The sequence below is a fragment of the Pangasianodon hypophthalmus genome, chromosome 5 (assembly GCF_027358585.1).
Source record: "Pangasianodon hypophthalmus isolate fPanHyp1 chromosome 5, fPanHyp1.pri, whole genome shotgun sequence".
In the NCBI taxonomy this organism is placed as follows: Eukaryota; Metazoa; Chordata; class Actinopteri; order Siluriformes; family Pangasiidae; genus Pangasianodon; species Pangasianodon hypophthalmus.
Window position 1 is genome coordinate 29,503,319 of NC_069714.1, and position 12,627 is coordinate 29,515,945.

General features: G+C 40.1%; 3 protein-coding genes across 3 annotated transcripts; 1 reads left to right on the top strand and 2 right to left on the bottom strand.

Annotated features, from left to right (window-relative positions):
• The first annotated feature begins 120 nt into the window (after window positions 1-120).
• Window positions 121-9,165, top strand: zgc:136439 (uncharacterized protein LOC678627 homolog). The gene is made up of 8 exons (XM_026912989.3): window positions 121-467; window positions 2,539-2,628; window positions 2,947-3,026; window positions 3,971-4,086; window positions 4,342-4,439; window positions 4,536-4,604; window positions 6,096-6,154; window positions 6,789-9,165. The coding sequence occupies exons 1-8, from the start codon at window positions 276-278 to the stop codon at window positions 6,907-6,909; spliced, it is 825 nt and encodes a 274-aa protein (XP_026768790.1). The 5' UTR covers window positions 121-275; the 3' UTR covers window positions 6,910-9,165.
• asnsd1 (asparagine synthetase domain containing 1) lies at window positions 6,881-10,526 on the bottom strand. The gene is made up of 3 exons (XM_026912988.3): window positions 9,162-10,526; window positions 8,480-8,661; window positions 6,881-7,221 (listed from the first exon to the last, which is right to left on the bottom strand). Exons 1-3 carry the CDS (start codon window positions 10,524-10,526, stop codon window positions 6,975-6,977), a joined length of 1,794 nt encoding a protein of 597 aa, XP_026768789.3. The 3' UTR covers window positions 6,881-6,974.
• On the bottom strand, window positions 10,368-12,370 carry LOC113526165 (ASNSD1 upstream open reading frame protein). Its single transcript, XM_026912990.3, has 4 exons — window positions 12,212-12,370; window positions 12,045-12,098; window positions 10,682-10,757; window positions 10,368-10,589 (listed from the first exon to the last, which is right to left on the bottom strand). The coding sequence occupies exons 1-4, from the start codon at window positions 12,266-12,268 to the stop codon at window positions 10,549-10,551; spliced, it is 228 nt and encodes a 75-aa protein (XP_026768791.1). The 5' UTR covers window positions 12,269-12,370; the 3' UTR covers window positions 10,368-10,548.
• Between the last annotated feature and the right edge of the window lie 257 nt (window positions 12,371-12,627).

Below are 12,627 nucleotides of genomic sequence, written 5' to 3' on the forward strand. Positions count from 1 at the left end.
ACAGGAGACGCGTGAGCGAGTGCATTGTGGGGAAATCGACACAAGATGGCGCCGTTGCTCAGCTTTTTAACCACAACAGTGTCGCGGCCACGTGATCATGACGTATGCGGAAGTGTAGCTCAAAGTTAAGTTTGAAGCAGTTCAACGAAGCTGTGATTCGAAGACTTGTCTTATTTATAGATGTATATATGAATATAGCGTTGTTTTTAGGCTAGCTGGAAAGTACAGAAAGGGTGTAGATTTTATTATGGTGATGTTATAAGAAGCTGTGGAGGATGAAAGCTGTTATTTTGGCTGCAGGTTATGGGACAAGGCTGCAGAAGGACATTCAGAAGGACCAGACTGGACGCTTTGAGCATTTACAGGATGTTGCTAAACCTCTACTTCCGGTTGGAGGCTGCGTCCTCATCTCCCATTGGCTCAGAGCTCTCACTCAGACTGCGTGTGTAGATCAAGTGTTTGTGGTTGTGAGTGTTATCTCCCTGAAACACATTAAACATGTTGATAGTGAAATATTTCTAACTTGCTTAGTGATCCAGGGTCTAATTTCTGGGTTGGAGCAGTATTTTAGTTATTTCTGTGAGAAGTCAGTGGTTGTGTCCCACTCTGACGTCACAGGGGGATATTGTTATTACCAGCGCAGTGATCCATCTGTCTATCTATCCATTTTCTGCATCACTTATCATACACAGGGTCACATGGGAGCCAATCTCAGGGAACATGGGACAAACACACACTCACACACCACGGACAATTTAGAGATGACAGTCAGCCTATAATACATGTCTTTGGACTGGAGGAGGAAACCAGAGTACCAGGAGGAAACCCCTGAAGCACAGGGAGAACAGCAAGCTCCGTGCACACAGGGCAGAGGCGAGATTCGAACCCCCAACCCTGTAGCGGCGAGGCAAACGTGCTAACCACTAAGCCACTGTGCCCCCCAGCTACTCCACACAGTTATGATGGAGTTCATTTATTACGAGACAAACATTTCAGACTTAATGCTCAGGTTTCACTGTTCAGCTCCTAAAAACAAAAGCACAAGAGCTTCTTTTCTCACTCGCCATTTTCCAGAGACGTCCAGGTTTATATTGATGAGAAGTGCCAGTCTCCATCTAATACCTAAACAGTAGCATTAGATACACTTTACTGTAATTATCTGTCATTACTACAGTTATTTACAGTATATCAGACTGTTATTTGCACATTACTGCTATTTGCACATCTGCATTTTATCCACTGTATGTATCTACTGCATCATATTGCATGCATTATGCTGTTTAGCTCTACCTGTATACTGTTTATCTCAACTTACTGCACCATAATTCGTATTTATTTCATTTATTTGCTATTTGCATTACTGACATGCATCATACTGCTTTCTTTTACTTCTACAGTGTTAACTTATTGCACCATAACCTTATTTATTTCATTTAAATTATTTGCTATTTGCATTACTGGTTAGACGCTAACTGCATTTCGTTGTCTCTGTTCTCGTACTCTGACAATGACAGTAAAGTCGAACCGAACCTAACCTAACCTAAGCTAATTCCAACGTAAGACGTAAAGGAGACATTGGTGCAAAAGCTGGACTCAGTGTCCCAGAATGCAGTGCAGCTATATGACGCAGAGACTGGGCTCATTTACTTAGAGATGTACGAGATGATACGTAGCTTTAGAAGCTGATCTGTTTGAGTAGATGAGGAGGTGAGAGAGCTGGACAGGTTAAAGGACTAAAGCGCCGCTGCATCGCTCTCTTTAGGTAGAAGTGAAGCGAGGACTAAATCCCACTGCGCCGCTGTCAGCAAGTAGTTGAACGGCATTGTGGGTAATGTTAACCAAACAGAAAATAGATCAACATGTACTTAGAACTTATTAAATAATCACTGAAGATTACATATTAATTATAAATGTTAATACGGAAGTCATTTAAGAAGATTCACTGCAGTTTGCTGGGATTTTACTTTTGTTGTCAAATTGATGTGGTATAAAAGGGAATAACACACTTCAGGACGTGCTGTTATAGGAAAACAATCAACTTCAGAGTAGTAACAGCAACTCCGCTTCATCACACCAAACTGTCACGGATTATTTACCGTGATGAAACAAATTTTTGGGTACTTGTAGAGGGGAAAAAAAGTATTTTGCTCTAATAATAAACACAGTTTAGGGTAACTACACTGATCAGATATTACATAATGTTTTAACATTGTATACTATGGTGTCTCTTTGGACTGTGACATTACCAGCGTCTTATTGTGACAGTTAATTGTTTTGTTACATTTATGACATTATCTAAAGTTGCTGTACGATTAAAAGACATGGTTTAAGTTTTTTTATGGTCATATGCATGGAGAAGGAGTCTGCACTGTAATCATGGTGGATATACTGTAATAATAATAATATAGTAACAATAATAAAACTCAATACTATAGAATAGCGATCCTTTCTCAAACTGTACTAGTAGTTTAATTAGAATTTAATAATATTGTTAATATTATTAAATCTCCTTTTAACATTGATTCTTCTCCTCCACAGACTAATGCGCTTTACCATGAAGCATTCCAGCTCTGGGCTCAAGAGTTCCCCAGTGTTCAAGTTCTTAACGATGGGACAAGAAGTAATGAGGTACGGTAAAATCAAATCCAGAACTGACTCCAAAACCATACACTCCTGATCCAGTGTGTACAATCAGACTCAGATTATTGGAATAAAACGTACGTGATCTATACGATTAAACAGAGAAGTATGACACGGTCAGTGTGGTGCATTTTGGGTAAGTTCAAGACAGTAACAGAAGCAGTGATGGCATTCAGAATGTGTTATTTAATCATTTAAGGCACAATCTACTTTTAACCTCAATCTCACCAGGTTAATAATGTTGCTATGCTTTATGATGGCACATTACGAGCACTTCACGAGCGATTTTTTTTGGTGTTTGTGCAGGAGCGACTCGGGGCAGTTGCATGCCTTCAGCTGGCTGTCAATCACTTTGCAGTGCACGATGACGTCATTGTGATCGGAGGGTACGCTTTCTTGTATTTCTCCTACGAATCCTCCGAAAGTTCCTAAGAGTTTCTATAAAATCTATTGACAAAAGTTTTTATTAAAGGAGGAGGAATCGCTGTGGATGATGACATGTTTAATGAAAGCTGTGAATTTCAGCAGTGATTTGTTAATGCTTTACAAAAAAAAAAAAGATAATAATGAAAAAGTTAAAAATGAAATGGTCATTGATATGCATGAAAACAAATGTATACTACTTAAAATAATATACATTGGGCTAATTTTTAGTGACAGCCACTATATGATTACAGATTGAACTGATTATTGCTGTGGCATGTAACGGCGCAAAAACTCAGTCAAATCGTGAGGAAATCAAGGTTTCAGACATCTTTAGGCAGACTGTTTGTTAAACTCACTTCCTTAAACATCATGATCTTTGCAGGCAGAGAAATCTAGAAAGTAACCTAAATAAACCTGATCAGTTTTAACTGAATTTACAATAAGTGCTTTAGATGTAAAGATCTAATATTTAGCAGCTTTAGGTTCAGATCAAAGGTGCTGGCTGTGCGTTTGGTATGATCTAACTTAATTAGATTGCTAGAGCAAAACACAGATTTTCCGTATTTTTGTTTAGTTTGAGATACACGCACGTGTCAATACAGTGGAGCACAGTTAATATCCATGCTTTTCGGTGAAATATATTTGACCAGATATAAATATGTCAAAGTGTATTTGTCACTTTTACTTTCTCAGTCCATGCTGCAGGTTTAGGAACAGGTTTAGGAGCTGTTCTTAAATCGAAAACACATTAAGAATCTCTCTTAGACTGATAAAAATAAAACAGGGAATAGCAAACACATTTATTAACAGTTTCTTCTAAATTAGACATCTCCATTTAGCCCAAGATTTTTTTTTTTTGAATGAATACAGCCCCTGAACCTCGAGTGCTGTTTTTTTTCTCCAGCGACACGCTGTTTAAAGAGGACTTCAGTCTCAGAAAGTTCACACAGCGCTTTGCTGAGTTGCAGAGGAAAAGCGAAGACGGCAACTTGGTGCTCTCGTATCAGTGCAAGGACGAGGGTGAGCATGATTTATCTTTAAAAAAAAAAAGGCATGAAAACAAAACTGTATAAATCTTCACAGTTAAAAAAATCAGATGCCTTTCTTCAGAGGAGCTTGAAAGTTTATTTTAAACTTTTAATCACAAACTTAAATTATACATGTACATGTAAATGTTATGTTTTGATATCTGGTTTCTATCTGCTATACTTCAGCGTCTCGTTTAAATCACTGAAATGAGAAATGGCTACACGAGTGACACGCTTGCATTTACAGAAACGTCAAAGTACGGCATCCTGGAGGTGGATTCAGACTTTCGAGTGCAGTGTATGAAGGAAAAGCCTCTGCCGGCTGAGACACACTCACGCAGCGCTGTATGTACATCACAATACAACACATATCAGTAATGTCTCACTACAGCTATGAGAAAACACACCAAGGGCTTTTATTCTGCCATGTTTCTTTCACAGTGTCCCTGTTTTTACTTGTTTTCGAGAACAACACTTCCCCTGCTGGACGTCTTCCTAAAGGAGAAGGAGGTACTGAAGTTTTCTCAGTTAAAATATTAAAAAGTGAACGCTGCTAATTCATTAATTAAATGTTTGATCATGTAAGAAAAAACCCCACACTGCTTTTTTTGAATGAAAACAGTTTTAGAGTTGTTTCAAGCTTTAAACTGAGATGGTCCTCACTGCAGAAAGTCCAGGTCTCGGTCTCGGCCCTAGATCACTTTTCCAGCATCAATAAAGTACTTTGTTAAAACGTACCTGGCTTCCTTTAAGATAATGCTTTTTCAAAATGATTTAAATCATTACAACGTATTGTAAAGTAGGTATGAGACAAAACCTTGCTGTCTCAAATATCATGATACAAAATACTAGCAGAATGAATTTTGTACAGAGCCCCTAAGGAGACATGGTGATGGAAAAAAAAATTCAAAAAAAAAGAAATTGTGAGAGAACGCAAATATCTTTGGGAGAGAACGCAAAAAAATTGCGAGAGAACGCAAAGTTTCTCAGTTGAACGCAAAAGTTTTGCGAGTGAACGCAAAAGAATTGAAATATAAATTTCAATCTCAAATTTTTTTAGTTCACAAAAACATTTAATGTGGAAAAACAGAGTAAGAAGACAGGCAGCCCATTTTTAAAATAAATTTTAGAGTTTAAAAAAATGTTTTATAACAGAGAGCGTAGAGAGATCATAGCGCTAAACTTTTATTTGATGTGTTTCAAGTTTAACTGTTATGAGCGTCAGCTAATAATTCTGAATAACAGAGTAACCAGAAGCAAGTTTCAGACAAGAGAAAAGATATCACGGGATGACTCTGAGTTCAGAGTTCTTAAAAAACTTCTTAAAGCTCCAAAGACACGCTTAGCTTTAACTGTTAGAAAGGTCCATTTCTGTAAAAATATGAAGCCTTCAGTTCTCTGAAGAACAGATTCTGATGGTTTTCCTTCGAGTCCCTTCTTTGGCACGCAGCATCTTGGAAATGTTTTGTAAAGGCATTTTATGTAAACAATAAAACACTCGGGTGTGCTCTAATAGGAATAAAATCAACGATGGTGTGTGCTGTAATAGGGGAAAAAATCAGCAATGGGGTGTTTTAAGTTATAGCAGCTATAAACAGTCTGTCCCTCACCTCTCTTTTTTCCTCTTTTTTTTAAGTTCATAAGACAAAAAAAATGCAGCTAACAGATAAAAAGTGAAAACTCATCAGTCCTGAAGAACTTACAGCTTTACCTCTGACTGTTACAAAGCGCTGACACTGGAGACTCCTTCCATAAACATTACATAAACGTCTCCTTACAGAAAACTTCACCATATCTGTGTTTTTTAAATTAATTAATTAATTATTTAGCAAGACGATGTTACAATAGAAACGATAACATAACAGTAGCGCCACTATTGTCAGAGCTGCTGTTGTGGAAAATGAATCAACACTTCCTGACCAATCAGAATTGAGAATTCAGCAGCACTGTGGTGTAAATAAATAGTGTCCTAATTGTAAGCATCAATTCTCTTCATTATAGACAAGACCACTTGAGGAGAGAGACGCACCAGGGAACTTCCTGTCATGGCTTATAACAAGGTCATTCACTTTAATTATGAATCATTTTATTTGACCTACAATGTCATATACACTTTATGGCCAAAAGTATGTGCACCCCTGACCATCACACCCATATGTGGTTCTTCCCCAAACTCGTGCCACAAAATTTGAAGCACACAATTGTATAGAACGTCTCTGTGTGCTGTAGCATTACAGTTTCCCTTCAGTGGAACTAAGAGACTCAAACCTGTTCCAGCATGACAATGCCCCTGTGCACAAAGCGAGCTCCATGAAGACATGGTGTGTGAAGTTTGGAGTGGAAGTACTCGAGTGTCCTGCACAGAGCCCTGACCTCAACCCCACTGAACACCTTTGGGATGAACTGGAACACCGACTGAACCCCAGACCTCCTCACCAACATCAGCGCCTGACCTCACTAATGCCCTTGTAGCTGAATGAACACAAATCCCCACAGCCACGCTCCAACATCTAGTGGAAAGCTTCCCAGAAGAGTGGAGCTCATTATAACAGCAAACACAGGGGGAATAAATCTGGAATGAGATGTTCAACAAGCACATATGGGTGTAATGGTCAGGGGTGCACTTTTTTCTGTATAGCGTATGTTGTGTATAATGTCATGTCTTATATGTTTTTTTTTTTTTAATTATTTCAGGAGGCCGGTGTATGTCCATGAGATCTCAGGACGTTTTGATGTTGGAAACCTCGCATCTTATACAGAGTGCGACAGATACTTCAGAGAACAACTTCAAAATCCAGACGTTTATTTAATTTAGTATTCAAACACAGATTCTTAAATTTCACACCAGATTCAAGACAGAATCAATTTAAAACCCATGCGCTAATTTGCGATCAGTCTCGTGCACTTTTCGGACGCCTTTTCGTGGCTGTTCTCCAGCTTGGCTATTCGAGAGCCGAACTGCATGGCTCTCTTGGGCAGTACAGCAGAAGGTCCGAGTCCGAGCTCTACAGCTGCCAGCCTCAGCAGGAGCTTTTCTCCCAATCCTCGGGGCAGAGACAGATCTGCCTTCTCCCAAACCGGCAGCGTGTTCAGGAAGCTCACCACGTCCTCGTCCAAGTACGGAAATCTGAGCACAAAAATGAGCTCGTGAACATCGTTACAATATTTTCGGTTATTTAAAATCACTCAGAACTAAAAAAAAAAAAAAAACCAAAACAAAACACTGATTCTGATTCTGTTTGGGTCTAATTTGTTACTACATCACAAAATTCACATCTTTCCATTTAAAACAGAGACTTTATAATTACATTTCATAAATCTGACACATACGTAGATTATATAAAGGAAGAAAACACTCCTTGTCATGCTGCTATAGGAAAATAATCAACGACAGGATGGTGTGATGAAGCAGAGTTACTGCTACCACACTTAAGTTGATTATTTTCCTATAACAGGACGTCCCGAAGTGTTTTATTCCTCTTATACCACAGTGATTTGCCAACGATTGTCAAGTTTCATTTCTTAAAAAAACGACACATGGTACTTTTTATCCTTTTAATGTCGTCCAGGAAACAAGTTAGTTCCTGTTCTCACTTACGTTCAACCGCAAAGAAGCGTAAACTCCTCTGTCCTGAAAACGTCGGAAAACTAACTTACAGTTTTACCTCTGACGCTGGAGACTCCTTCCTTAAATGTTAAATAAACGTCTCCTTATAGAAAACATCACCACATCAACGATTACACGTGTTTTTTTCATCCGTTTATGCCAAGCGTCCGCCATACACGTCCCTGTGAATGAGCTGTTCCTATAGAAACGATAACGTATTACAACGAGCGCATGAATAACAATAAATGTTTGATTTGCAGCTGCACTACTGTCAGAGCTGCAGGTAAAGAAAATAAATCAACGCCTTCTGACCAATCAATCAAGAATTCAACAGCTCTGTTGAATTATAATGTAATTTTAGACTATTCAGAATAAAATAATGTGAAATAAGTCAAATAATATTTGTTGAACAGCAGCCAAACTTTTACAAAATACAAAGTTACCATTGGTTACATTAGATATATTAGCTAGCTAGCTTCAAAAAGTTTCCACATGCCATTTTGTCAATCTAATCTGGGACGTGATTGGTGGAGAGTTTATATGGCAACTGAGCTCATATGTAGCCCCACCCACAAAGTCTCCTTTTTAAATGCAAAAATGTAACCTTTAGCGCTTTAGTGTTAACAAATCTGACCCAAACACCAATTTATCATTTCAGGGCTACGTTAAAATTTAAGTCTCAAAGACGTTCTTTTGTAGCCCCCGATGGTGATGTCATTAACAATATTATACGTACACGTCCAGTCAAACTTCTCAGGATGGCGGAATGAAAATTTACCTGGCCTCTTTACCATGATCTGCGATAATCCGATCGTCTCGTCCGAGATTCCTGGAGGATATTCTGCCCAGCTCCATAGCCAGCTCCTCGACCAATCCCTGTAGCCCCGAGGTTTTAAACCGCACTCGGTGTCTGGAGTAGCCAGCTAGCTGCTCGTCTGCCCCGATGCCCGTAAGAACAACCTGCCAATGGACGAGAGGTCAAACAATCCAAAGAACAACTAAATGAGCTCCCCGTGCTTCTTACACGGATTACGGAGTTAGCCGGATTGGATTGTTAACAATTTGACGGTTCATTCTTTATCATAAGGTTGTCCGATTTGTTTGTGTTCAAGACATTTGTCTCGCACAGAGCTAGTCAAATTGGTAACGTGAAACACCACTACGAAACAAAATACACCCGCTACAAATTGTATTTCTAGCTATAAACTAATCATTCATGGTTAAGCATTAAAAGGGTTTTGCTACGTTAGTCGTTTATCCGGACCTTTGCATCTAAGCCATTGCAAATTTTAGTAGAATACTCCTAAATGTCCTAAATGATCTACTGCAATCGAACCATCAGTTTAACAGATCACAATTCGTAAATCTGGTGTACATCATCTCATCTTGTATCTGTTAAGTGACTTACAAAGAATGTGCCTATGACTAACGCTGTTGAAAATAAAACCAAAGTTTCCTACCTTTGCTGTTGAGATGTGCTGCCTCTGTTGTGTTCCCTCCGATACGACGCCGGTTCCTCTGGCTGCAAACCACACGGCGCATCCGATACTGTCATCCAGAACCGTGTCTAAAGGATGCACCAGGTGGCAGATGTTCTTCGTCCGCATTTCCCTGAGCTCCTCTTGAGTAACGTTGATCTCGACGAAGTTCCATTTCCGCGAGGGACTGAGAGTCGCAAGTTCCCGCAAACCGTCTCGACCAGTGATTCTGTCCGGAACGTCGAACTTCGGTTGAAGCGACGTCACAACGTCATGACTTGCGTGCTCTTTTTTATTGTTTTGTGCTTTCTTCCCTGAGCCCTGCTTTGTCTTCGGTTCCTGGAGTTTAAAAGCCACATTGAGGAGGTCGATGGGTTGGTCCGGAGGTATGTAGCGATCGGCAAGAACAGCCAGGATCATGGAATCAATTCCTCCGGAAAAAAGTATGGCAACTTGCGCTTGATCGGGGTTGGACTGATGAGGAAGGTGCTGCACCCTCCTGCGTACAGCCTCGCCGAGGACGTCTATGAGACGGCAAACCGTTTCGCGCTTTCCAGTGCTTTTTAGAAGCTCCTTAAGATCATCCAGTGATGTTTGACCAGAATTACAAGAATTTGGTTCCACATCAGTTATGGACATGTTCATTGGAGGAACTGGGGACAACAGAACAAGTCCAGAATCGTTCGTGATGAAGGAGACGGAACTGGGAAGACCTTCCCAAGTGAAGTCAGAATCAAGGTAACTCCATGAATAAACCTCAACTTTCACACTTTCCCGCTGTGACCAGCTCTTCAAGTCCACTCTGTAAACACCAACTGCTGGTACTTCTAAACAGTTTGAGGAACTGAGAGGTTCTGGCGAGCGAGAAGACACAGACGTCAGTGTAAAGGAACTCTCGTCCAACCCCCAGCTCCAAAGCAAGCTTCTTCTCCCGAAGAAATCCCTCCCAAACCAGATACAATGTTCCTCTTTCTGGTAATAGATAATCGCCCATGGTCCCTTAACCTGACTCAGGACGGACAGCACATCTGACGGAGTTTTGCACGCTGACAGGTGATCGAGAATAACTTTGGTATCATTTTCCTCAGGTTCCACCATTAAACCATCGAACACCTCTCCGTTCCAGAGGAGGAGATTCCCATCGTCGTCTTGCAGAGGCTGCGGGGTCAGACGTCCTCTCATGTGAAGGACGTGAGCAGAGAAAAGGCAACTGTACTCTGGATTCGAGGCCCTTTTTATGACGTCCCGGCTGTGATCGGGTCCTCGGTGACGCAGCCTTTCATAGACATGATCATGAAGCTTACACTGAGATGAGGTCAAACTCACTACACAGCAGATCCCACACATTTTCCCCACACGCACTCGTCCTCTACATGTCCTGGTATTCTTTCTTCATTTTGTCCAGACTCTCTGTATGGAAAGAAAAATGAGATTCAGCTAAACGTTTCTGCTCTGCGTAACAAAAACGAGTGATATGAGAACAGGATGAGGAGGAGTCTCACTCTTGCAGGTGCTCAACGTCTCTCCTTTGTCTGCGAGGAAGAAGATGTTGCTATTCGGCTGCTGGACAAAGACTTTCTGTAGGAGAAATGTAAAGTGCTCTCATGTAAAGTGTTCCTTGGAGAGACTCCAGATCCACCGCAACCCTGACCAGGACTAAACTCTTACTCAACCCTACTAAACCCTATTCACTAATTAGTCAAGTCAAGTGGCTTTATTGTCATTTCAACCCTATACAGCTAGTTAGTACACAGTGAAACGAAACCACGTTCCTCCAGGACCATGGTGATACATAAAACAACACAGAACTACACCAGACTACACATTACTACATAAAGTGCACATGCAAACGTGTGTAAACAAGCAAGACAGTACAATAACTACCAAAACAGGACAATAGGCACAGGAAGAGACAGTGCAGCGCAGACCAGTACACAGTTCTAGTATGAAAGTGTCAGATATAACAGTAGTACAAAAGAACAACAATATAATAAGTTGGTATGAATGTAAGCTTAACATACTATGACACAGTATTCAGCAGATAAGCTTATACTCTATATGGACATAGCAGTTATTGGGGTAGCAGCCAGATAGAGAGTGCAGTAATGACAAGAATTATATACAATATGTTTATAAATACAGTAGCAGCAAAAATGTAAGTAGTAAATACAAAGATGTGCAAAGAGAGTGGGATGGTGTTCAGTTGAGTGCGAGTGTGTGTGTGTTGTCAGTTCAGTCTCTGATGGCTTGGGGGAAGAAACAGTTTGGCCATGAGGCCCGAATGGATGGTGAAGAGACTGTGTGAGGGGTGTGTGGAGTCATCTACAACGCTGGTGGCTTTGCAGATGCAGCATGTGGTGTAAATGTCTACTAGTGCACTTAGAGCGTAATTGTGTGCCCTGACAGGTAGATAATACCCACAATGCACCTTGACATTTGTCGGTATCATGGTGTATGGAATTATTTCAGACACATAGTCCAGGGTGGATTATATTTATGATTAATCAATCACACTTTGTACCTTTTCCCCTCTATTTTGAGTGAAAACTTGTATAATTTCCATTTGTCTGTAATTTAGGGAACGTAAACTACATCCAGTACAGGATTAAAATTAATCCCTGACTAAAATTTAAATCTGAGGTTAGATTAGCAATAGGATTAAAGTAAATCTTAGTGTGTTGTAAACCTAAAAACAGGATTAAGTCACATCTTAAATGAAATTCATAAACCAGGTTTAATATGTGGTGCAAGTGGATTTATACACTTTACATAAACTTTATTTTAATCCAGATTAAATCTTAATCCCTGTGCATTCAGGCAACTCAGAGATATGAGTGTGGGAAGAATGAAAAAGTGAACCTTTACCCTGTTTTTCCTCAGATTTGACAGTTCATCAATCACAATCTTCTGTTCCTTGATCTATAAAAAAAATCATCATGAACGTGTAAACATGTGCTAATAGCCATTCTAACTACACACACATCCATAAACAGGAAAATTAGCAACGTTTTCATCATTTATCTTCCACTAACCTGCTTATTTAGTTCTTCTTTGGTAGCGCGCTCTTCTTGAACAAGATTAGTAGACATTTTTGTGTAATCTTTTACAAAATATTTAGGAAAGCATTGCCGGAAATGTACAAGCGGAAGTCTTAACAACCGGCGTTATTCATGTATTTTTTTCCCTAACCGTATTCCGACAAATCCCGCCTCCTACTCTACGATTGGCCAAGGAAGAAGGCGCTGATTGGATAGTGAACATGTTACCCGTGTTCTGATTGGCGCGTTTCCGTTTTCTTATACAACCCGTGTTATTTTTTTTCCCCTAACCGTATTCCGACAAATCCCGCCTCCTGCTCTACGATTGGCCAAGGAAGAAGGCGCTGATTGGTTAGTGCACATGTTACCCGTGTTCTGATTGGCGCGTTTCCGTTTTCTATACTCGTCAA